Source organism: Grus americana, chromosome 1 (assembly GCF_028858705.1).
Source record: "Grus americana isolate bGruAme1 chromosome 1, bGruAme1.mat, whole genome shotgun sequence".
Lineage (NCBI taxonomy): Eukaryota > Metazoa > Chordata > Aves > Gruiformes > Gruidae > Grus > Grus americana.
This window is the reverse complement of record NC_072852.1, coordinates 160700455-160723089: the sequence shown is the minus strand read 5'-3', so window position 1 is coordinate 160723089 and position 22635 is coordinate 160700455. Positions and strand designations below refer to the sequence as shown.

General features: G+C 35.5%; 1 protein-coding gene across 19 annotated transcripts in view; it reads right to left on the bottom strand.

The window, feature by feature from the left end:
• The window catches only part of DOCK9 (dedicator of cytokinesis 9), a 140658-nt gene that overhangs the window by 73118 nt on the left and 44905 nt on the right, over positions 1–22635 (bottom strand). For all 19 annotated transcript variants that reach the window (XM_054833918.1, XM_054834076.1, XM_054833976.1 and 16 more), the window contains exons 3-9: positions 15526–15615; positions 13673–13755; positions 12532–12601; positions 8388–8483; positions 7600–7734; positions 3179–3353; positions 1779–1846 (exon numbers count right to left, since the gene is read on the bottom strand). In XM_054833918.1, the coding sequence (XP_054689893.1) occupies positions 1779–1846; positions 3179–3353; positions 7600–7734; positions 8388–8483; positions 12532–12601; positions 13673–13755; positions 15526–15615 (717 nt within the window). The remainder of the gene's footprint in view (positions 1–1778; positions 1847–3178; positions 3354–7599; positions 7735–8387; positions 8484–12531; positions 12602–13672; positions 13756–15525; positions 15616–22635) is intronic.

Sequence of the window (22635 nt, the reverse complement as noted above, 5' to 3'; positions counted from 1 at the left end):
TGACTATAAAGAACGCAAAATCTTCCGTACAACTAAAGCATCTAATTTTATATTTGTTTCTGAAATAAATTTTCACAGACTCCTGTAAGAATGCTGTTTGATGCTGTGCTGGTTTTGGCTGTTAATGTTCTTCACAGTAGCTACTAGGGGCCATGTTTTGGATTTGTGCTGAAAACAGTGTTGATGACTCAGGGATATTTTCATTACTGCTGAGCAGTGCTTACACAGAGCCAAGACCTCACAGCACCCCACCAGTGAGGAGGCTGGGGGTGCACAAGGAGTTGGGAGGGGACACAGCCGGGACAGCCAACCCCAACTGACCAAAGGGATATCCCATACCATATGACATCATGCTCAGCACATAAAGCTGGGGGAAGAAGGAAGGGGGGATGTTCAGAGTGATGGTGTTTGTCTTCCCAAGTAACTGTTACACGTGATAGAGCCCTGCTTTTCTGGAGATGGCTGAACACCTGCCTGCCCATGGGAAGTGCTGAATTAATTCCTTGTTTTGCTTTGCTTGCGTGCACAGCTTTTCCTTTAGATATTAAACTGTCTTCATCTCAACCCACTGAGTTTTCTCACTTTTTACTCTTCCGATTCTCTCTCCCATCTCACCAGGGGAGAGTGAGCAAGCAGCTGAGTGGGGCTTGGTCGCTGGCTGAGGTTAAACCCTGACAGATGCTTACAGCTCTTCCAAGGAAAACTCAATTGTATGCACCACAATCCCAATTAATTTCCAAATACAGCCATAGCTGGAGTTAAATTATCACATAATAGCTTTTTGTGCACATGCACGAAGTTGATTACAAAGAAGTAAGAATAAGTCAGCCACCCAATTTGGGTGCTAAAAGCCTGTTAATATATTCTGACTGGATCTTTTGATATGTTAGCCATTGTAATATATATAATTTGTTTAACTGCTTGTTCTCAGTTTACAAGCTGCAATCCCTTCAGGAGTAGTTACTCGGTCAGACAGAGCCTCAGAAAAGAGGGGGAGACCATTCCAGAGCATGGTCAAGCAGAAAAGTTTCAAGACTGCAGGCTGTGGCACACAGAAGAAAGAGTAAGGAAGTCACAGGAAGGAGTTTGGATTCTGCAACTTCAATAGAAAAAGGTCACCAGCTCGAGTCCTTAGGTGATTTAACAGAAATTTCTCCCTAAGAGAACTCACAAAACTTACTGCAATACATAAGTCACTGATTTAACTGAAATAAAGTCTGCAAATGGGCTGAGGAAGAGCTACAGTTATTTTCTGTTTACTTCTATTTTATTTTATTCCTATTTCTACCATACCTTTGTAAGAACAAATTTTAAAAGCAAGAACTATGGCAATACAGGAAATATCCATGAACTTGCCAGCTCATTACAAACATCTTAAAATACATTCACATCATCATTGCTATTAAGCTCCTCTGGACTTCTAACTATAAAAATAAAACTTGACTTCAGTATAAATATACTTCTATGGGAATACTTTAGCACTTACCTGCATGCAATAAAACAATAGGAAAAATACAATAAATAATAAAACATACTGCTTTGAAACAGCATGTCAACGTTTATATAAGCAACTTTCAGACAGTACCTAGTTTGCTTCCAAAAGCAGAAAATGAAGAAGCTCAAGAACCACACCTATTCACAAAAGAGCTTCTAAGCTTTCAAAGCACCACAAACTCACTGGAAGCTAGAAGCCAACACCTGACCTTTACTGAAAGTACATGTGGCTAACTTATGTTCAGTACTTTATATCCTGAGTTGGGATTTACTATATATATTACCTTGGCAATTTCAGGATAGTAGTTATCAAAACTACTTGATGAGCTTTCCATTTTGCTTTGTTCATCATCTGAAATTATAAAACCACATTTTAAAAAAATAAACAACCAACCAAACAAAAAAAACATTACTCACAAAACTCTTTAGCAAAGATATTTCTGATTTTTTTTTCTTTTAATTTTTTTTTTTAAAATCCTACCCCCTCAAAAATTACAATTGTTAACTAAACAGGTTGCGGACAGCTCCATTTCATTTTGATGCAGTAACTTCTTGGAGGATGTAACCAGTTACATAAATTGGTAAGGCAGCAGTTATTTCTAATCTTACCTAGAAAACTGCTTTAATATTACTTTTGATATCTGCATGGGGAAAGGGGATACTCAACGCACAAGTTTACATTACTATTTTTATTATGCATTGTAACAATTTCAAAACAAGTTCCTTCTTTTCATTAGGTTCCCAGCTCTACTCTCCAGTGGTTACTGGATTTACAAAGTAACCATTCAGTTAGCTATAAGCATCTTACAGTTCAATGGTCAGCTGGGAATCACTGACTAACATGTCTTTCACAGAGCTACAGGCTTCTCTTTCCAATTTGCTTTTGTTGCAAACATCATGTTAAATTCTGGCAATCTTCACCAAAGACTGTGATATCTCATTTTAAACTCTAATAATTCCTTTTGGTATATTGTGCTATTTACAAGCAGAACAACCCTCTATAACCTCCTCCAGGTTCTTCTGGAAATGCATACGCTTTATTTCATACCAGTTGCCCTCTCCATCCACTCTCGAGAAAAAAATGCATGAGAGGACATCTAGATTATCCTTTTGTCACCAAACTATCAACTATACCTCCATCGCATTCATTGCGGGTATCTGTAATGAATAGCCTTACCTATTCTTGAAAGGCTCCAACAGAAAAGATTTTACACCCAAGCAATCTATTTCAGTACGTTAGGGCAGTATTTGTGGTCAAGGGACTAACATCTAAATTGAAGTCCCTCACTGCAACCACAATTTCTTATTCTTCTGCCTACAGTGACCACAGAACTGATTATTCAATTTTTTCAGCAGCATTTTACACATTTCAAAACAAGTCCCTCCTAAGTTTTCTTTTTTCCTTAAACTGCCTCGGTTCACATTTTTCATTGTGGGTTCTATTTTTCTAGATTTCTGATCAGTCTCATTCTCTTCTGGACTTAACTCAATTGAAGTCAATACAGAACAGTGCTATTTCAATGCCAAAAGGTCAAAGCTCTCATCAGTTCAGACAGTGAAAAGGGCCGTAATTTTTACAAGCAAATAAAACAAAAATTTAGCCACAATAAAGCCTTTCTTTCCAAATACATGTACACAGATGTTGTCACATAACTGTATTACAATTGCTAGAAACCCTGCTTACCTTCATGAGACTCTCCATTTCTTTTTTCTTGCATTGCAGCCTCAAAGTTAAGCTGAAGGATTTTGTTCAGAGTGTTTATCCATTCTTCCATTTCAAGTTCACTATCTGCAGCTAAAAGATAACTGCTCTTGTCTTGCATCTTGAGTTCAAATGCAAAACGTCTGACCTTATTGTTCTATAAGAAAATAAAATATTTTCATCATATCTTTATATACTGTCGAGTCAGAATCAAAGGAATTTATATGTATTTCAGATCTTTTAAAAAAAATACACAGTTTGATATTTTGAACAAGTGTATAATTACACTTTTTCCTCTCTGACGTTTGACCTTTTGAAGGTATTTGTATCACTGCAACAAGTGGAAATATGAAAGATAACAGCCCATTTTTCAGTTTCCCCTCATCATTCTGCTTGTAACCGTGTTTAAGAAAATAACAATAATAAATCCAATTTCCAAATAGTAAGTCTTCGTGTACTCAGAGCATCTAGAAGTGAAGCTAACTAAGATCTACTGATTAAAAAAAACACCAACATGAAACTCTACTAATAATTTGAGTGACAATCATTTGCATGTTGGATTTTTATACCAGAGGTTAAAATCATAACCAACCTCAACCCTAAATGCCCTGATATTGCTAATCTTTTAAATATACATGAAGTTGGGAATCAATTCCTCCTTTGTTCCTCAACCGTTATTGTCATCCTTTTTGCAAAATTTAAATCAAGGCTTCAAATGCTATCTAGCTTGAGTCAAGTTACTGGGAATGAATTCACAAGTCCTAAATGAAAATTCTATATTATCATCAATTTAATTAAAAAACCTGGTAATTCATTAGATAAACATTAAAACAAACAATAAAACTTAATGGCTGGGGGATATTTGTTTTGTTTGTTTTAAGTTAGATTAAATGCCAAATTACATTTTAGTTTCTCTATACCTCAGATTTTTCAATTAATGGACTAACTACAGGTTGGCAAAACAGTCAGCTTTCTATGAAAGATGAGTTTCTGTTAAGGAGGATACAAACAAAAAATGTACGGACTCTGATCTATGGCAGTCTTACTAATTAATATCAGTACTGAAGTAAATGAAAAGAAAAATATCTTAAGAACAGCAACCTTTAACTGTCACAGTATAAAACCCTGACACGGGTGGTACCTATCACGCTTCTTGGATTTCGCAAATCACCGAATTAGAGCAACTATGCCTATATATATATATATATGACTGTATGTGTGAATATATACACTGCATATATTATGTGGTTGCGCTTCTTTGTGATGCGGAAAAGTCTCAATATACTTCAGTGTTAAAACAAAATACCCAACAAAAACCAAAAACCACCCAAACCAGTATTTTGGGAATCCCTGGCTTTTCATTTAACATTTTTAAGTTTGGGAAAAACAAACAAACCCCAAAAACAACAAAAAAATTTCACAAAAAAAAAACCTATTACACATATTCAGCATTTGTCTTCTACAAATACTGATGAAGGAGTATATTCTGCTTTATCTTTAATGCCTGTCAGTGAAGTTGGCATTTCGCTCTCGTGCATCTACTGCCTTTGAAGAATAAGTAAGCATATGTACTAAATGAATGCAAAACAGAAATGAGAAATGTTATACGAATGCAATAGGAACTAATCCCCCCTCACCAAAAAGCCTTACTCTGAATAAAGTAGTTCAATTCTGAGAAGAAAAGCTTGTAAGCATGTCTAAGAACAACCACCATTTCTATGAATTCCAAGTCAGACTGCTGCAAAGTACAGTGGCTGAGGTCCTTACAATTTTTTATTTTATTTTCCTCTTCCACTAAATGGAAATGCAATTTCTACTGTGTAGAGACCACTTTTTTCTCCATGACTTTCCAGATGCTAATACAACACCAATAATAAGTAACAATAAAACAAATAAAATAAGATCAGCTAGAGAAGATACAGTACATAATATATAATAATAAAATCATATATATGGAATAGGGCCATTATGTGTATATTTTATAGTTCAAAATCTCATTGACTTGTCCCTCACCAACAATTCAAGTCAAGAAAATAGCTATTTCCAAACCCCTTTATTATAGCCATTGAATGACTTCTTGGTTTCACAGAAGTGAGCATTAATTGATTTTGGCTTTGCACCTGATGTTGATCCATAACTAGTGTCTCATTTCTACATGCAGTTCTGAATGTCCAGATGCCAAGATGAACACTGATGGCACTGCAGAATACAGTATAGTGTTCAAGAGACAAGACAACTATAAACTTAAGCATCCAAAGCACATTTTTACTTAAAGACTACTTTATCAGCCCAAAACCTTACTTGCAGTAGAACAAAGGAACAGTATTTAAAATAATAATAATAAAAAAAAAACTTCTGACAGTCTGAAGAAATGTCAAGTTACTTGAAGTGATGGAACAGAAAGTTTGGAACAGTACTTTATTAAAAGATGATTTAGAAAAAAAGGGGAGTTTCAAGATTAAAAAAAACCCCAAAATAAAAAAATAGAATCATAGAATAGTTAGAAGTTTGAAGGCGCCTCTGGAGGTCATCTGGTCCAACCCCCCCTGCTCAAGTAGGGTCACCTACAGCAAGTTGGCCCAAGGACCATGGCAGCTTTTGACAGAGACTCCACAACCTCTGGGCAACCTCTGCCAGTGCTCGGTCACCCTCACAGTGAAAAAGTGTTTCCTGATGTTCAGAGGGAACCTCCAGTGTGTCAGGTTGTGCCCATTGCCTCTGGTCCTGTCACTGGGCACCACTGAGCAGAGCCTGGCTCCATTCACCTTACACCCTCCCTTCAGGTATTTATGTACATTGATGAGATCCCCCAGAGCCTTCTCTTCTCCAGGCTGAACAGTCCCAGCTCTCTCAGCTGTTCCTCATAGGAGACGTGCTCCAGTCCATCATCTTTGTTAGGCCCTTCGCTGGGCTTTCTCCAGTATGTCCACGGCTCCCTTGTCCTGGGGAGCCCAGAACTGGACCTAGGACTCCAAGTGTGGCCTCACCAGTGCTAAGCAGAGAGTAAGGATCACCTCCCTTGACCTGCTGGCAACACTGTCCCTAATGCAGCCCAGGACACCATTAGCCTTCTTTGCCACAAGGGCACATTGCTGGCTCACGTTGAGCTTGGCGTCCACCAGGATGCCCAGGTCCTTTCCTGCCAAGCTGCTTTCTAGCTGGGTGGCCTGTCAAGCATGTACCGGTGCCTGGGGTTGTTCTCCCCAGCGGCAGGACTTAGTCTTTCCCTGTGCTGCAGCGCCTTTCTTTCATTTGTAACTTCAGAAAATCTCAATGTTTCCTGATGATGTAAACTAACATTGTAGTGCCTACAATAGTCTGTATGACAGCCACAGGCTGAGAACCAGAAATAAGCCATCGCCTAAGTTGGAAACAAAAGGGGCCAGAAGCAGCCCAGAGGATGGAGAATTTGTAGTATCAGAGAGGGGGATACCAGAGCAGAAGGAAAGATACATTTTAAGCGCAAGACAAAGACTACAAACTCTGCTTATGAACTGCTTTTTCTGCTTGTTGGTTAGTTTTAAATACACAAATCAATCTCATTTCAGTGAAGTTGTCCAGAATTGTACCGCTAAGGCAAAACAATTCATGTAAATCTGTATATACAACTTGCAATATGATTAAATTTATTACAGTTACAAGACTTCCCCTGCAAAGTATCTGTTACATGTGTATCCAAAAACATTATTACACTATTTGGGAAAGATAATCCTCTGTAAAGCTGCTGTGTATCTCTGCATAAATCTTCAAACAACTTTATACTAAGAAAAATATTATCTGAGAAATAAATTTTTATTAAATTTTGCCTATTTCTATCCAAGTTAAAACCCTAAACCCCAGGAGTTTTTTCCAGGTATGCTGTGCCTAACAAAACAGTTACATGCTGTACTGTAAATACATAACAGAATCACAAGAAAAAAAATAAAATCTTTTCTTTGGCACTTGCTACTGACAAACATTTTACCAAAGCCCTTAACTTTTTAAAATAAAGAAAAGCACATAAGAGTAACATTGTAAAGGTCAAATGAAAGCATCTGGAAGGGTGACTGAATTTAATACAATTCCCACAACAAAAATCCCACACAAGAAGCTATGCAAAACATTTTACAGCTCATGTAAGCACAAATGTAACTGAAATGAACTTTAATTTTATGCTGCCCTTACTTTGACATGATTCAGCGTTGGGGGTTTTTTTGTGTTTGCCTTAATTTTGTTTGACATTTTTGATAAATACTTCACATCAACTAGTAATTTATGTTCTTTTGAGAAAGGTTTTTAAAATTCAGCCTCCTGTCCTTTAAAAATCTTGTTTTTGCGAGATGCAGTGTATCTAATTGTTCCTCTGAATAATACAACCTACATCTGACAGAAGTTATCTGAACAGGCAGAATAATTATAATTACCTGAACCACTCCCATGCATGAATCTAGAAATATTGATCCTTTAGGTTCTTTTGATATTTTTTCATCTTTGTAGAAATTGAGATTATAGGATCCATCACCAAGTTGGATTAAGTGGAAAAATCTTCTCTTAAATGACTAGTGAAAAGAAAGGAGGAAAGAAAAAAAAAAATTACACTACTAGTATTAATTGGCTTCATATTACAAAATCCATTAAGTGCTATTTACACAGTAGGTTATAAGAAAAAACTCTTTTATTTACACATAACCTAATCGTATCCTCAGAAAACAAACCAGAAATTATTAATTTAAAAATAAAAAAAATTAAAAGTGTAACTGAAAAACCTGCAGCAAGATTGTACTGTATTATTTAAAAGTATTTTTGACCCATGAACAGGTATTTAAAACTGACTCTACAATATTATAATAGATATTTATTGCGATAACTGTAAAAATAACTTAAGTTTGTTTCTAAAGAAAGAGGCAATACAAATAAAAACTTGTATTACATAGACCCTTTTCTACTAACAACACATCCGGATCCAGTTAAGAAATTATTTAAAACACTGGACTTCTCCCACATACTGGATTTTTAATGCATTTTTTCTGATTTAAGTAGAATAAAAGGAAAGTAAGATTTCACAGCTATAAATTACATACAAGTTTTCCTCTTTCATCCCACACTATTTTTTTAAGAAGTAAACCACGTACAAATTGACTTCTCAAAGGCACAGTGATATTTTAGTATTGGTGTTCAGTTTTTACTACATGTAAGACATTCTTAAACTTACTCTCATTGTCACACTGATTGCACTATTCATGTTGCCCTTGTACAGCCATCCTTGTTTTGTTATTCCACCCTTCTGAGACCCAAGGGATGCTGCATCCTGGAGATGAAGAAAGGGAGATGGGGAGGGGAAAAAAAAGAAAAAGAAAAAAAAAAGAAGCAAATTTTTGCATCACAATCTGAAACGGTTATATTTATCAAAAATTTCAGAAGTCATTTTTAAAAGATGGAATAGCTATGCTCATAATGTAATGATAATAATGTACTATGAGTCCCTGCCTAAATTCTATAGCTTTCTAATTCAAATTATTTTATTTAAAACCAGGGATGAGATTGACCTCATCTAACTTTTGATAAGTGTCTTGGCCGCATATATAGGCTTTCCCCATGGCTAGCGGGATGATCCAACTTCTAGATAGCTAAATATTAGTCAAGATAAATCCCACTGAAATAGGGGAAAGAGGGAAAACTCAAAACATTTATTCTGTAAGCTTTTTCATATATATTCTAATCTTCCAGTGCAATAATTTTTACCAATTTCTATTACTAGAAAAACCTCATACTTATCCAAAACTTCAATCGAGATTTCTCAAACCATTTTGCTTTATATGTACTACTTCAAAGACATTACTTAAGCTTTTACAGAGAACTAAGTCTTGAATTCTTGAATTGGATGTGCTCTTTTACAGATCAAAATCAAAGCTTTCTGAAGAGAACAAGACCAAACTTGGCAGCAATGGCAAGTTCACAAAAAGCAGAACCAATGCATGCATCACGCATCACACCCACTGCCTGTACACCTCTCCCATCTGCCAGTTAATGGAACTTACTAACTACATCAAAACCCACCGGATGTTAACAGCTACCAAAAAGCAGTACTCCACCAGCAAATCTGATCAAAATGACAGATTTATAATATTTATTCTGTGGCAATTATATCAGCAGTTCAAGTAATCTTTTAGAGCAGTACCACGCTGACTTTACCATCATTTCCAGTTGAGGTAACCCATTTTGACACAACAAAAAACATTAATGAATTAGATGTGAGGAAGATTTTTCAACCATCTAGAGAAGAAATACTCCTGATGAGTTATTTTCCAAACATTCAAAATTAGCTGAGTATCCAGTTGGGAAAAAAAAAAAAAAACAAACCACCAACAAACAAAAAACCCAACCAACCACCAAAACCAAACACAAAACTTCCTCAAATGCCTCAACTACTTTTTCTAATTCCTTTTCTCAGCTATGAAGAGAACATACCACAAAAAGTGATTACATATGGGGGATAGAATAATTAGTTCAACAACTGAACATTAAAACCAAATTTTAGAATAATATTAATTAGTTTCTGGAACTAAATCAAGGAACATTCTGTGAAAAGTTACTAGCTAATTTATTTACAGCTTATTATTTTGTCTAGCTTGCATATTCATATGCACATCCAAACTTCAAAAAACTGCAAACAGAAGGCAAAAGATGCATCAATGTGTTTCTGCAAAGACTCTAGTCTGCTTGATACTATGGAAATTAGGTCCAGTAAGGACAATATGGTCAACAACTATCAGAGTATCTGAAATAATACCCCAGAAGCACAGACTAGAAATACTCAGTAAATTTTCATACGCCCCAATGAGTCTCACTGTCCAAGCAATATAGTCTTGTTTCATATTTTCAAGTCATTAGTCCTTACTCCTGTTTTATTACCTAGATAACAGTTTTTCTTGTACAACAATCAAGATACAGAGACAACAACTGAATGATTCTCCACCTCTGTTGATGGGAGTTATCCCCAGGGAAAGGATGGTTTAAAATCACTCTTACGAGTCTGAAATACGAGTAGATGATGAGTTATCCTCAAAACTTGGTACAGAACAACCAATGCTTTTCTGTAATTTCACAAACCTTACATAGGACTACCTGACATGACAAGAATTTCTTTACTACCCTTGTTAACAAAAATTAAGATTTAGCTCTATTTAAGACTTTTTTCTCCGATGCAAAGTCTCTGGAGTGTTTCCCAACTGTGTTGAACTGCATGATGTTTCCTAACGATAAAACTGTCAGTCTTTTCTATCTCTCTAGTTACATCCCTTCTTTCTGTCAGGCAGAATTCCTGCCTACAGAGCCAAAAAGCTACTGAATCTTTCCAGCTGACCACCTGTCAATACAAAAGAATCCAGAACCCAGTTGTTAACACACGACTTTTACACTGAAAACATATTTCCTGTTTCCAACTGGTAAGTTAATTTCCTCACTTTTATTATTATTGCTTCACACTGTGCTTCACTTTTTTAATGATCTTTCCCACAAACTCAGCTCCAAAATTTACTTCAATAGCAACTGTTTCAACAAAAACAATTCCTTATCTTGATCCCATACCCCAGGCTGATTTAAAAATTCCGTTTACAAACACCAACCTGATGGCCTGATAGCCTGAATTAGTTTTGGAAAGGTAATTCTCTCCTTTTTAGTGGTGCAAGATTAAACTAATCTTTATCTGGTTTTCCTCCAATTTTTAATCACTTGCAGCTTTCTGTTGTCTGTAATTCTCTTAATAAATCAGCTTTCGTAAAAAAACCCCACAAACAAAAGCAAAACAAAAAGAAGACCAAACAATTTTTAATCTAAGATTTGCATATACGGTTTTTGGCACACAAAGATGTTAGCGTCTGAAACAAAAACCTCTTGCATTAATTCTTCCCTCAAGGAAAGAGTTTATGGTCCCTCCACCCTGTTCCCATTAAGCTCCCTTTTCTTCCTAGCAGGCTTTTTTCCTTGTGTTTATATTTTAAGTTCCTCAACAAAGAATAACAGACCTCTTCTCCAGTGACTCTACCTCTGAAAGAGATACGACCTTCCTGCCTGCTCTAACAGGAAACTGGGCAGAAGGAAACAGGAAGTCCTCCCCACTTATACTTCCCAGTAAAAAACATACCACCCGATAATAGCCAAGTTATAGTTTTTTAATGTTTAACTCTAGCCATAAGTATTTTTCCTAGTAACGATCACAGCCAATTATATATCCATTTATTTTTTTCATGTTTAACTCACTGTTTTCTAAAACACTTCTGAAATACTATCAGTAAATAATACCAAGTCTCTTTCACTTCATAGAAATAGAAAACATAATTATTTCCATCTTACAAATAGGAAGATTTGGGTACAGATGCATGAAATTATTTGTCCAAATATCACAGTGCAGATTAATAGCAACACTGGAGAAACAGCATCCTGAGACTATCTATTCAGGAATCTACCTATTCAGATACACACTCTGGACTATTTTTTCACATTTAATCCAGGAAAACTTGTAACGAACTACTTTTATTTCATATACAGCAGTTCTAAATACAAGGAATTTAGAAACAAAGTAATTGTCAAAAGGTAAAAAACACAAAAAAGGTTCACGATAAAATTTCATTTTAATTCTTTTCTGTGATGCAAGAATTCAAGTACTCAAAAGAAAACACTGGCACTTCAACACTGTGTTTTGAAACAGGGTGTGATAAAAATTAAATAAATCACACAAATAACAGAAGCAGTTACTGAAAAAGAAAAGTCTTTGAGATTTGAAACATACTTCAAAATTGCTTGAGGTTACAAATATCTCTGGTTTCCCTAAGCCAATGACAAAAAAAGAAAATACCTTAGAGTTCTAGTCTTTTTTTTTTTTTTTTTTTTTAAGCTTTTGTTTCCATGACAGATCTCCAGGTCCTATCCTATACTCAAATTTGTGACCTACTACTCACACTATATGCTATACTGTCATGCATGCTTAAGCGTGTGTACTGTCATGTTGGAACAGATTCACCTATGATTTTCCTTGACTTCCTGATTAAACTGCATGAAATATTTCTCTCTATATGGTCATCTATACAGAAACAGTATAAGACAAGACAGATTTTATGAAAACTGAAGGATTATACATCAATTTCACCATCTGTCAAAAATTGTTCTACTCACGTGACAGATCTCAGGCTACTTGAAAGGAGATTGGGAAAAAATGTAGTTATTTTTACCTGTCAGGCTGTTCAAGCTAATCTCTGTTTTCATTACCGGACTTCAACACTTAATCCAACTTGTAACCTCTCCTTACCCAACATTCTTTACTGAAAGCAATAGAAAGTAAGGAATTACTATTATCTCACCTCATCTTTATCAGCTTCTTCATCCACTTCATATAAATGAACTGGAAGCTTCTCCGATTTTGTCCCTTTACTATAAAAGAAAAAGCTTCTAAAATACTGGAATTTTTGTGATTAGTTACATATTTTACAGCTGCAAAAATAAAGATGTTATTTTCCTAACTGAGAAGTAAAAAGCACAAGAATAACTGAGTAAAAGCATGTATTTTGTCATTAAATGTATTTCTTAGCCAGTAATTTTCCTAATTTGCACATCTGACCACAGTCTCTCTTTTGTTCTGCTTGTCACTGTCCTTATGTGTAACCGGAGAGAACCAAATGTCTTCTCATTCACTGCACTCCCAGTATCTTAGGAGCAAGAATTCATACCTGGAACCATTGACTCCCTTTAGGACAATGCGTTTATTTAAATTCCTATTGACTAGCGTGGTTTCTGTTCTGGGCAAGTAAAAAACAGGTACTGACTTTTACAAAACCTGTGAATATATTAGAACTTTTCACAGGAAAAGAAGGCTTTCTTAACTGATAGATGCAGGAGAGTAGGTAAGGAAGACACAGATCTTCCAGAGCTGCAGGATTCAGAGTACTCAGCCACTCTCAGATATTGAAAAAGTTGGAAAAGATTTCTCTAGCAGACGGTTTAGAAAGTGCGTAATAGATATGGATTAGACTTTTGCTTTGAATCATCCTGTAAAACTCTGCACTAGTTCAAATATTTGTTCTAACCATCTCGGTTAGGTTCTATTTCCTAAGCTCCTAAAGAGAGTTCCAATGCCTTTGAAGCTACAAAAACAGGATAGCGCGATTTTTGTTTCATCTAAACATTAGCCTGTTTTAGTTACAATATTTACATTCACAGTGTCAATGCTACAGTTTCTTGTTTTGACCTGCCTATTAATAGGGCAGCATTATTACAGTATCTTTCTAGAAAATGGTTTAACAAGATTTTATACCTTCAAGTTCATCAATATAAATTCCATCCAGGAAATCTTTATCATCTCTACTGACTATTAAACATTGATATAGTATATTTTGAGTTACATATTACATGTATTAATACATTTCTGTAACAGTCATATTAAATACAGTTAGAGTTCTTTCACAAATTTCAAATCTTTGTTATACCACTAGATAACACACTTACTTTGGAAGCTGTCGAAACTCTCCTGAATAATCTTCGTATCTATAGTTAACAACATGCCAGTCTGAATTGTAGGTTTTGATACACTGTTTTAATGAAAACCAAATATCAATTGGAAGAGGATTAACAGCATTACCTAGACATACGCACAAGAAAACCTCTTGAGATACAGCTGTCTATGAACTACTATGGCTACACATCAATCTCAGAAAATTCTGTGCACTTCCCTTCTCTTGCAATACAGTCTAGTGCAATACAGATTTTTGCAACAAGTGATATGTTTCAATAGAACATTATCATCTGCTACAGTGCATCTTATAAAACCAGAAAATGGTGAATACGCTCAGCATCTGGATTAAACATCTTCAGTTGTCTGAAAAGTTAAAGCAGTATTTCACTGAAGCTGAAAACATGACTGAGCCTTTAGAAAACTCAGCATTAAAATACAGATGGATTATTAAAATTGAGTATTCTATGTCACACGTACAGATAAGGAGAAACTAAAAACATCTTCTCCTTAAATTTATATTTATAGTGCAATTAAATTAATATTTAAACTACATGCTTCCAACTGTTTTAAAGCAATTATGTCATTAAGCTCTGGACTAGATCACAGGAAATACCTTTTTACTCCACCCATACTGCTACAACATAAAAGTACTGGTTTACCTTGGCTTTGATCAAAGTATCATAAAACTGACAAAATCTGTTGCTGGAAACCATATGGTACAAAATTTTACATGTTACATGAATAGACTTACGTGTACACAAATATAGCATCTAATAATTCAAAAAATCTTTTATTTATATTTCAAAATACAAAGTTAATACTTGCCCAGCAATTGTTTCTGCAGAAACTCATTAAACTTCATGAATTACCTATAACACTGTTCCCTGCTTGTCTACCCTCTTCAAATTTATCTTAGAGTTGCTTAGGTTGGATATTAAAGGCAAGTATCACTGTGGAGAAAACACTTTGAGGTTCAAGGTAGATTCAGCTACTTGGAGCTCCTTCAGTTTTCTTGGAATTACATAGACATTTACTTAGAATCATAGAATCACAGAATGTTTTGGGTTGGAAATGACCTTAAAGATCATCTAGTTCCAACCCCCCTGCCATGGGCAGGGACACCATCCACTAGATCAGGTTGCCCAAAGCTAAAATATCAGCTTAAAGTATATCAGTAGAAAACCAGTAGATAATATAAAAAGGACAAAATTTTTAAACCTTTCATTCCTAGAAAGCTTCAACAAGACACTAAATGAAACACAGCATCACAGTCAGAACCAAGGGAATGCCAATGTAAGCAAGCAGTTATGAGAAACTTTAGGTTTGAGGATGTTTCTTCTACATATAGCATACAAACTGAGCAGTTGTAATGCATTTTGGCCTCTGTGTTACAGCTATGAATACACCTCTGTTCCAGCAAACTGTGCAAGACTGTTAGGAACAACCTAAGAATGACTGATGTGAAACACTTTATCAGGAAAAACAAAATCAGACTGATTCATTCAGATTTACTATTTCTCCCAATATTATGTCTGGAAATAACCCATGTTCATCTGGGAAAGCCAAAAGCATAAACAAGGTGGGAGAGAAGCATGTGCAAAAGCCAATTACACAAACAAAATAATTCAAAGTTATCCTGTAATCCTTCTTTTCCAGCCACCAATGGAAAAAAAGCTAGGTTTTCCTGGAAATTTACTTGTCAATGATTTCAAGGGAAAACAGCAATAAATATTTAAATTTTTTTCAGGGCTTTTTTTCTTCTTTTTAAACAGTAAATGAAGCAGAAGAAAAACAATTCAGGTATAATATTGCTATTACACACAGCCACATACAATTCCAGTATTACCTCAGTTACAAACAAGCTTTGAGCTTCCTTCTCTGCGTTTTCAGGAACTGTTGAACGAATGTATCGACTCTGCCGTTTCAATAATGCTGTCTGATAAATAACAAAAACAATTAATGAAACTTGCAATTAAAGGAAAGATGACAACACTCAGTTATATAACTAAGACAGAAGCTCAGCAGAAAACATCCTGTGAATACACTGTTTCAGAACAGCCAATTAATGAGAATTTACTTTCATTCAAAGATTAGCAATGTGGTCCTTCTTTCACAGCAAGGTCAATATTGAAATCCGTAAGAAGTAGAAGCTGTAGAAAAGTGTTTTCCTCTGTTTTGTTAACACGGGCAAGAAAATACTAGAAAAATAATTCTACCATGACAATGTAACTCCAGTATTTTGAAGACAGATATTAGGGTAGCATTAGTACTACATATAAAAACTATTAATCAAAAAAGTAACAAAACAACACCAAAATAAGAATAGTATTTCAACTGCAGATCTCAGCTGGCAAAAAACAAGACTTGCACTGTTAAACTGAAGGCTCAGAAAGAAGGCCTGGGTGACTGAAGAATACACTTCAGTCTATCAAAGACTGCGTATCAACTTGGAACTTACTCCTGTCCTATGCTGGCGTTGAGAGGCATAGAAAGGCTGCCAGAGAGCAGGAAATCTCTCTGCGACCCTGAAACTCTGCTTCTCAGACCAATGCTAAAGTAAGCCTTAGAGTACTTAAAAATTTATAAGCATGAAAGATGAAAACTTCACAAAATCTTCAGGACCACAAATGCAATAAAATAATTACACAGCAACAGAAATTATTCTGCACCATGCAGAAAAGAATCTCACAGTTTAGGTCATCAGAGATGGACAAAAGAGTTTGCACAGCCTGGACCTCGAAGGAGGTTGTGATCCTTCACCTGTTAGCTATACTCCACACATTGCAGCACCAGCAAGGATCAGAGAAAAATGTGAAAAGAAAAAAACTCTACACATTAAAATGTCAAAAAGAAAGGGTACACAAATATATTACCTTAACCTATCTCTGTTGAGAGTTTGATCCATAAGGTAATTATTTCTGTCATTACCAAAGCCTCACTCCATTATCTGGGGAGGGTATTCGAAGTTAGAATATTCAAGTACAATAAAGATGTAAAGAAAAAAAAATTAGCCCATACTCACAGTCAAGTCATTCATCTAGTCCAGAGCTCTGCTGAAAAGTGACAATGCTAACTGCTTGGGTGGGAGAGGTGGGGAGGTATTAAAAACAAAACCCACAAAACCAAAAATACTTCATGGGACCAATAAATCTTGCAATATACAGTTTCAAAAAAAAAAAAAGCCAACCAAAAAACCAAACCTGCAAGAAGATACTCATTCATGCGCTAACAGCATTTAAGAATGAAGTTTTCTGAATTCTAGAAACATATTCCTTATTTCAAACCATATTGAGTTTGAAGTATTTGTTTTCACAAGCTACAGAGAAAAAGACTATTTAGAGTATTGAGCTATCTTATAAAAGCTAAAGACCAGAATGTCAAGGTCCTCTTCTCAGCCTGAAATACTCTGATATTTGATAGAAAATTATTTATACTTTATATTATATATAAACATGCAGGTAGGCTACGTTTTTTTAAAAAAAACAAAACCCATTATTTAAAAAAAAAAAAAAAAAAAAAAATCACACACACACACACAAACCAGAGACAAGGGTGGCATCTTTCCAGGCATTTTTCATGGGAAAGCCATGAACTCCTGAATCAAGACCTACCACTGTAGTGGAACTTGGTGAAACTGAACTAGCTGTACATCTAGAATGTCTGTTGCTGTTTTTCTGCTACACAATCATAAATATGACAGTAAGGGCTTTTTCTAGTCTTTCACATATGAAAAGATTTTTATCTTAGTACTGTAGCAAGATCAGTGACAAAACAGAAGAATTGAATTTGTTGATTTTGTTCATATTAGTAACTGTCTTAATGCATGCTGCCCCTTTCTCAGCTCATCCATCAGCTACAGTAGCTGATCAGAGAGCTACAAAATGTAATGAGTAATATCTTTTGATTTAGAGCAAATTCCTATAAATATTTACTAAAGCAACAACAATATTTTAAAATGCAAGCATGCACATATATATACATCATATTGAAAAGCAAAATTAAGAAGGAAGGGTTGTCTTCTCTACAAACTTTCTTCACAACTACATTGATTAAACTGTTTTGTCAAAGTTAAGCATTTCAAGTCTCTGGGTGTGAGTTACCATTTGATTTATGGCAGCATCAGGAACTACAGAGCGTTTCTCTCATGCTCTCAAAGATTAAAAAAACCTTTCAATTACCGTTTGACAGAACGGTAATTGAAAGTGGGGGTTTTATCTTCTTTAAGGAAGACTGCTTTTAACACTAGCCAGGATTCACACGCACTACTGAGGCACACAATTCTTACTACTTTCTGAGTGAGTCTCAGGGATTTCTGATAGTAGCACTATGCGCTGAGGTTTCACCGCAGGCCACGGCAGAAAGGACATTTCACCAGGTCTCACAGCCAAGGAGCACTTGCTGCTTGAAACATGGTGGAACACAGATAGTGAATCTGTCCACAATCAGTGCAGACTGCGATGGATATAGTTTAAGATTTAATATTTGCTAGTGAGACATAGCCTTACTTAGCATTTGGGAATGTAGAACCAATTTGAAGTTAGATTTCCCATTTTACTTATCTCAGGCTAGAAGGTGTTTTCATGTTCTTAACAGTTTTAGCAAATGGCTCTGTTTCTGAGGTTAAAAAAATTAATATATTTTACTGATTTGGAATGCAATTTTCTGAGTCATCCTAGTCCCCTTTCCCATGCTTCAGGGCAAATTAATAGCAAGACAGCCACAGTTCTTAAGATGAACATGCTTGTAGGTGGCACTAAAGAACTGCCAAAAAACAGCCAAGTATTTTGTAGTGAGGTGTCTTAGCATAATGTGTACTTCAGTATTTAAAATTAATGTATAAATGTGTAGCTACGGTGCACCTTTTTCCAGGTCACAGTTTACATAAAAGTCAATGCTGCAAAGTATGAATCAACAAAATCAGTCTTTAGTTCTATCAAGATGAAAAATAAGCATGTGTAAATTTTTCATATACAAAACATCTAATAAAAAAAAATCCAAAGCCAAGTCACATACAAAGAAGTAGTTCTCAAAATCATTCACTTCATTTTGGGAAATAAGGTGCCAACACCTACATTTCTACAAGAAAAAAAAAAAGGGCAGATCTTAAATGTCCAGCATTTAGTCTAGCGTAGGAAGGTATCTTCCTCAGCAATTCTACACTGAACAGCAGGTCCACATGCAGATACGTTAGAGGAAAGGACTATAACAGATGTAGGTGAGAGCCAGGAGCCAGATAACACACAACATTCCTCAAGTCCATTTGACCTGTCTTCAGACATGTCAATTTTAGTTTGTTATTCCTTAGCTTTTGCCTTTCTCCCTCCTGTCTTTTTAACATGGGTGTTATATATTTTTCTCTCTACTTTGGAGATGTTCAAGCAGTTTCTGTCATTTGATTAGGTTCTCTTCCTGCTCTGTAAATTTGACAATGTCCACGTAGTGACATTACTCATATTCTACGCAAGTCTCAGCAGCTACAGTGAATAAAGTACAAAATATTGCTGCTGACACCACATACTCACTGCCAATACCTGTTTTAAAAATTATTTTTTCCTCCTCACACGCTCTTTCCAGTGTTGGCTGTTGAATACGAGCTCAAAACCACTTCCCCCTCCACATCCCTATAGGATGCTTGAAGTTATGGTTATTAACAACTGATTATTCAAAATATTGGGAAAGGAATAAAAAAGTCACAACAGTGTACAAATGTATATATATAAACAATAGAGGTTTATTAATAAAGTCTTGTATATTACTGGTAAAATAGGGACTACACAAAATGCAGGAAAACTAGGGAGAAAAGTACAGGGTTTCAATTCAACAGTCACATACCCAGGCCTTCCTTACTTTAGATGATGTTACACTGAGGCAAATGCTCAAGAAGCAGTGACAGAAACTGTTTTAGAGTCGTCGATGGAAAAGATGGCATACTGTATATCATGCCCTTAAAGATACTACGTGCCAGAAGAGACGTAGCAGTTGTATGGGAAGTGTCAGAAGCTGTATTATAAGATAATTTCTAAACTAAATTGAAGCCTTGATTTAGAATAGCTAGAAGACTCAAGGAAAAACACAAAATAGATTTTGAAAGAAAAAAAAGTCATAGTGAAATTTCTTTCAACATTTCAAAATAAGTTATTGTATTTTGACGAGGTTACTTTGTGCTCTCCAAAATGACATCACTTGAACATTTTTTGCTTGTTCCTTCTACGCAAGATACACCTTCTTGTAATATGACCTGAGTTTACTTTTATTTCTGCAAAGTTGGCATAATATCTATTTTCAGAGGTACTTAACTCGCATTAACTAAAAGCCCAGAGTTTTAAGTGAAAGTGTGCTAAATCCATATGGCTCAAAACCAAAAGTAACAAAGGTGAAAATGTCCAAGCTAGGCACCAAAACGCCTTCAAAATAACAGTGGGATGGCTTTGTAATGGCATATTTAGTTTGGGTAGGAACTTACCCACATTTTATTTGCTACAAGTAAACTTATCCTGTATTAGGAAAAATATTTCCTATAAGAATGGAGGTAGTACTCATTTTGAAATAAAAGCATTAAGATACAAGGTTCCTTTTAATAATTTACATGCTATGCAGTTAATTTAAACATCACTAATTTCGCAGCCATTGAGCATATGATTTTGACATGATCCATGAAGGTGGTCTGTTTTAAACTAATGCTATTTCATTATGAAGCCATTTCATTGAATAAATTACTGAAATTCAGGTGACTTCAAATAATTATAAGTCATAAAGAGGCACAAAATTAGATACAAGAGTACCAAATGGATATAGTCATTCAAGGTCTTGAAAGAGAAGATTCTTTCTGCTCAACAAGAGCCTAGAAGAGGTATAGCCTTGAATGATTGACAGCATTGTAATTGAGAGTAGCAAGAATATTAATAAGAGATGTTCCAATGGATTGCAGGAAACTGGTTCTATCATCCTAATTAAACAAACAAATTATATGGGGACCATTATGAAAACAAAATCAACAACAAAACAGCAGCTAGAAATGAACAGACTACAAAGCAGGTACTGAAAGTTTAGACAGCCCAATTACTAAGAATGAAAGCAAATTCCGTGATGTTAACAGTAAAATGGATCTCCAAACACAATGTGACTGCCCCGATAAAATTGATGAGTAGTAGTTAGGGAATACCCTGATTAGTGGATTCAGCGCTGAAAACTCAGAACTTGAGCTTGTGAAAAGCAACTGAAACAATCTTGAAATGATAAATTAAAAAATGACCCAATATGTGATGAGAAAGTTGCTGATAAAGATCTCTTCTGGAAACTAGAGAAAAGCAAATCTCGTTATTATTTGGATATGATGGCATCAAGGAAAAAGTAGAAACTCAAGAGAAAAAAAAAATTACAAGCCTATCAGAATTATCTGAAGATCAGCATGAAGCAGGAGAAAAATTATGCTTTTCTGAAAAATAAATGAGCTGCTACCAAACGTATAAAAGGAGAGGAAAAAAAGGATTCACAGCCTCGGTTAACCAAGTTTAGGGTGATGGCAAATGCATTTAAGTGAAAATCTGAAAAGGTTCCATTGGCTGAAGAATAGTCCTTCAACCTTTATGAGTTTTCCTAGAGCAGAGCATTTTCTGCTCCATCCTTGCTCAAATACTTCTTTGGTAGTAGTTTGAGCTCAGAGCTACTTCTGACAGCATCTTTGGACAACACGCACAGCTGAACAGAAAAAGGTGACCGATTGGGTTTTTTCCTTTCCCTCACTAGGCGAATAACTTCAATCAGGAGAAAAAAAAAAGCTATATATGGTCCAAAGAAGCCAGCTGCTGCGCAAGCTTTCTTTTCTGATATGGACTAACAATTCATATCAGTTCTCCTTTAATATTTAGTTTCTCTGAGGTTGTAAGAGTTACAAACTGAATGTGGCACTGACTATGTCTACAGAACAAGACATTAAAACATTTGTTACAAAAATCTTGCCTTTGAATTCCTGCAAGTATTGTTACTAGTTATATGAAAAACACACTTATTAAATTATATTTCAGTTATCTAACTGCATTACCTGAAAAAGTTATCCAAATTATGCAAAAACATTTGTCTCCGATTTCTCCCAAAATAATTTCCATTTTAGCACAAATTCAACAGTGCTATCAATCTGCCTCCTTGATACTACATAACTACTTCTGTAATCTACCAAAAATTGCAGAAATTATATCTAGTGCTGGAAAATATTTTCTGTGCTGTTTTAAGTGCTAGCTTTAAGGCCATGCTGGTAACAAAATAACCTTACTCTTAATGTCTGTATAAATTATCAGGGCTTGGCTTCCTTTTTAGGTAAGTGGTTTTTTAGATTGTAATCAGTTTTACCTAAGCATGAGTAAAAACTTTGTAAAAATAAAAACTAAATGTTCTAAGAGGAAATGGCTTGAACAGGTTTTTAGACAATGGTAGGAGTTTCCACCTATAAACTGTTTGAAGTGTATATACAGGTAGTTCTAAATACTCTAGCTCCCTATTTTAAATTCATTTTGTGGGAGATGAGAGCAGTATCAAACATTTGAGCTGAGGCCTACCCAAGAGCTGCCCACACATTGTGTGACAGCAACAACTTAGGAAAAAGGAGTTGAAAAAAATATATGTGAAGCAGAATGGCAAATACAGAAAATATGCCATTATTTAAACCATAGAATCATTTAGGTTGGAAAAGACCTTTAAGATCACCAAGTCCAATGTTAACCTAGCACTGCCAAGTCCAACCACTAAACCATGTCCCTAAGCACCACACCTACACGTCTTTTAAACACCTCCAAGGACCGTGACTCAGCCACTTCCCTGGGCAGATTGTTCCAATGATTGACAACCCTTTCAGTGAAGATATTTTTCCTAATATCCAACCTAAACCTCCCCTGGCACAACTTGAGGCCATTTCCACTTGTCCTATCACTTGTTACTTGGGAGAAGAGACTGACCCCCACCT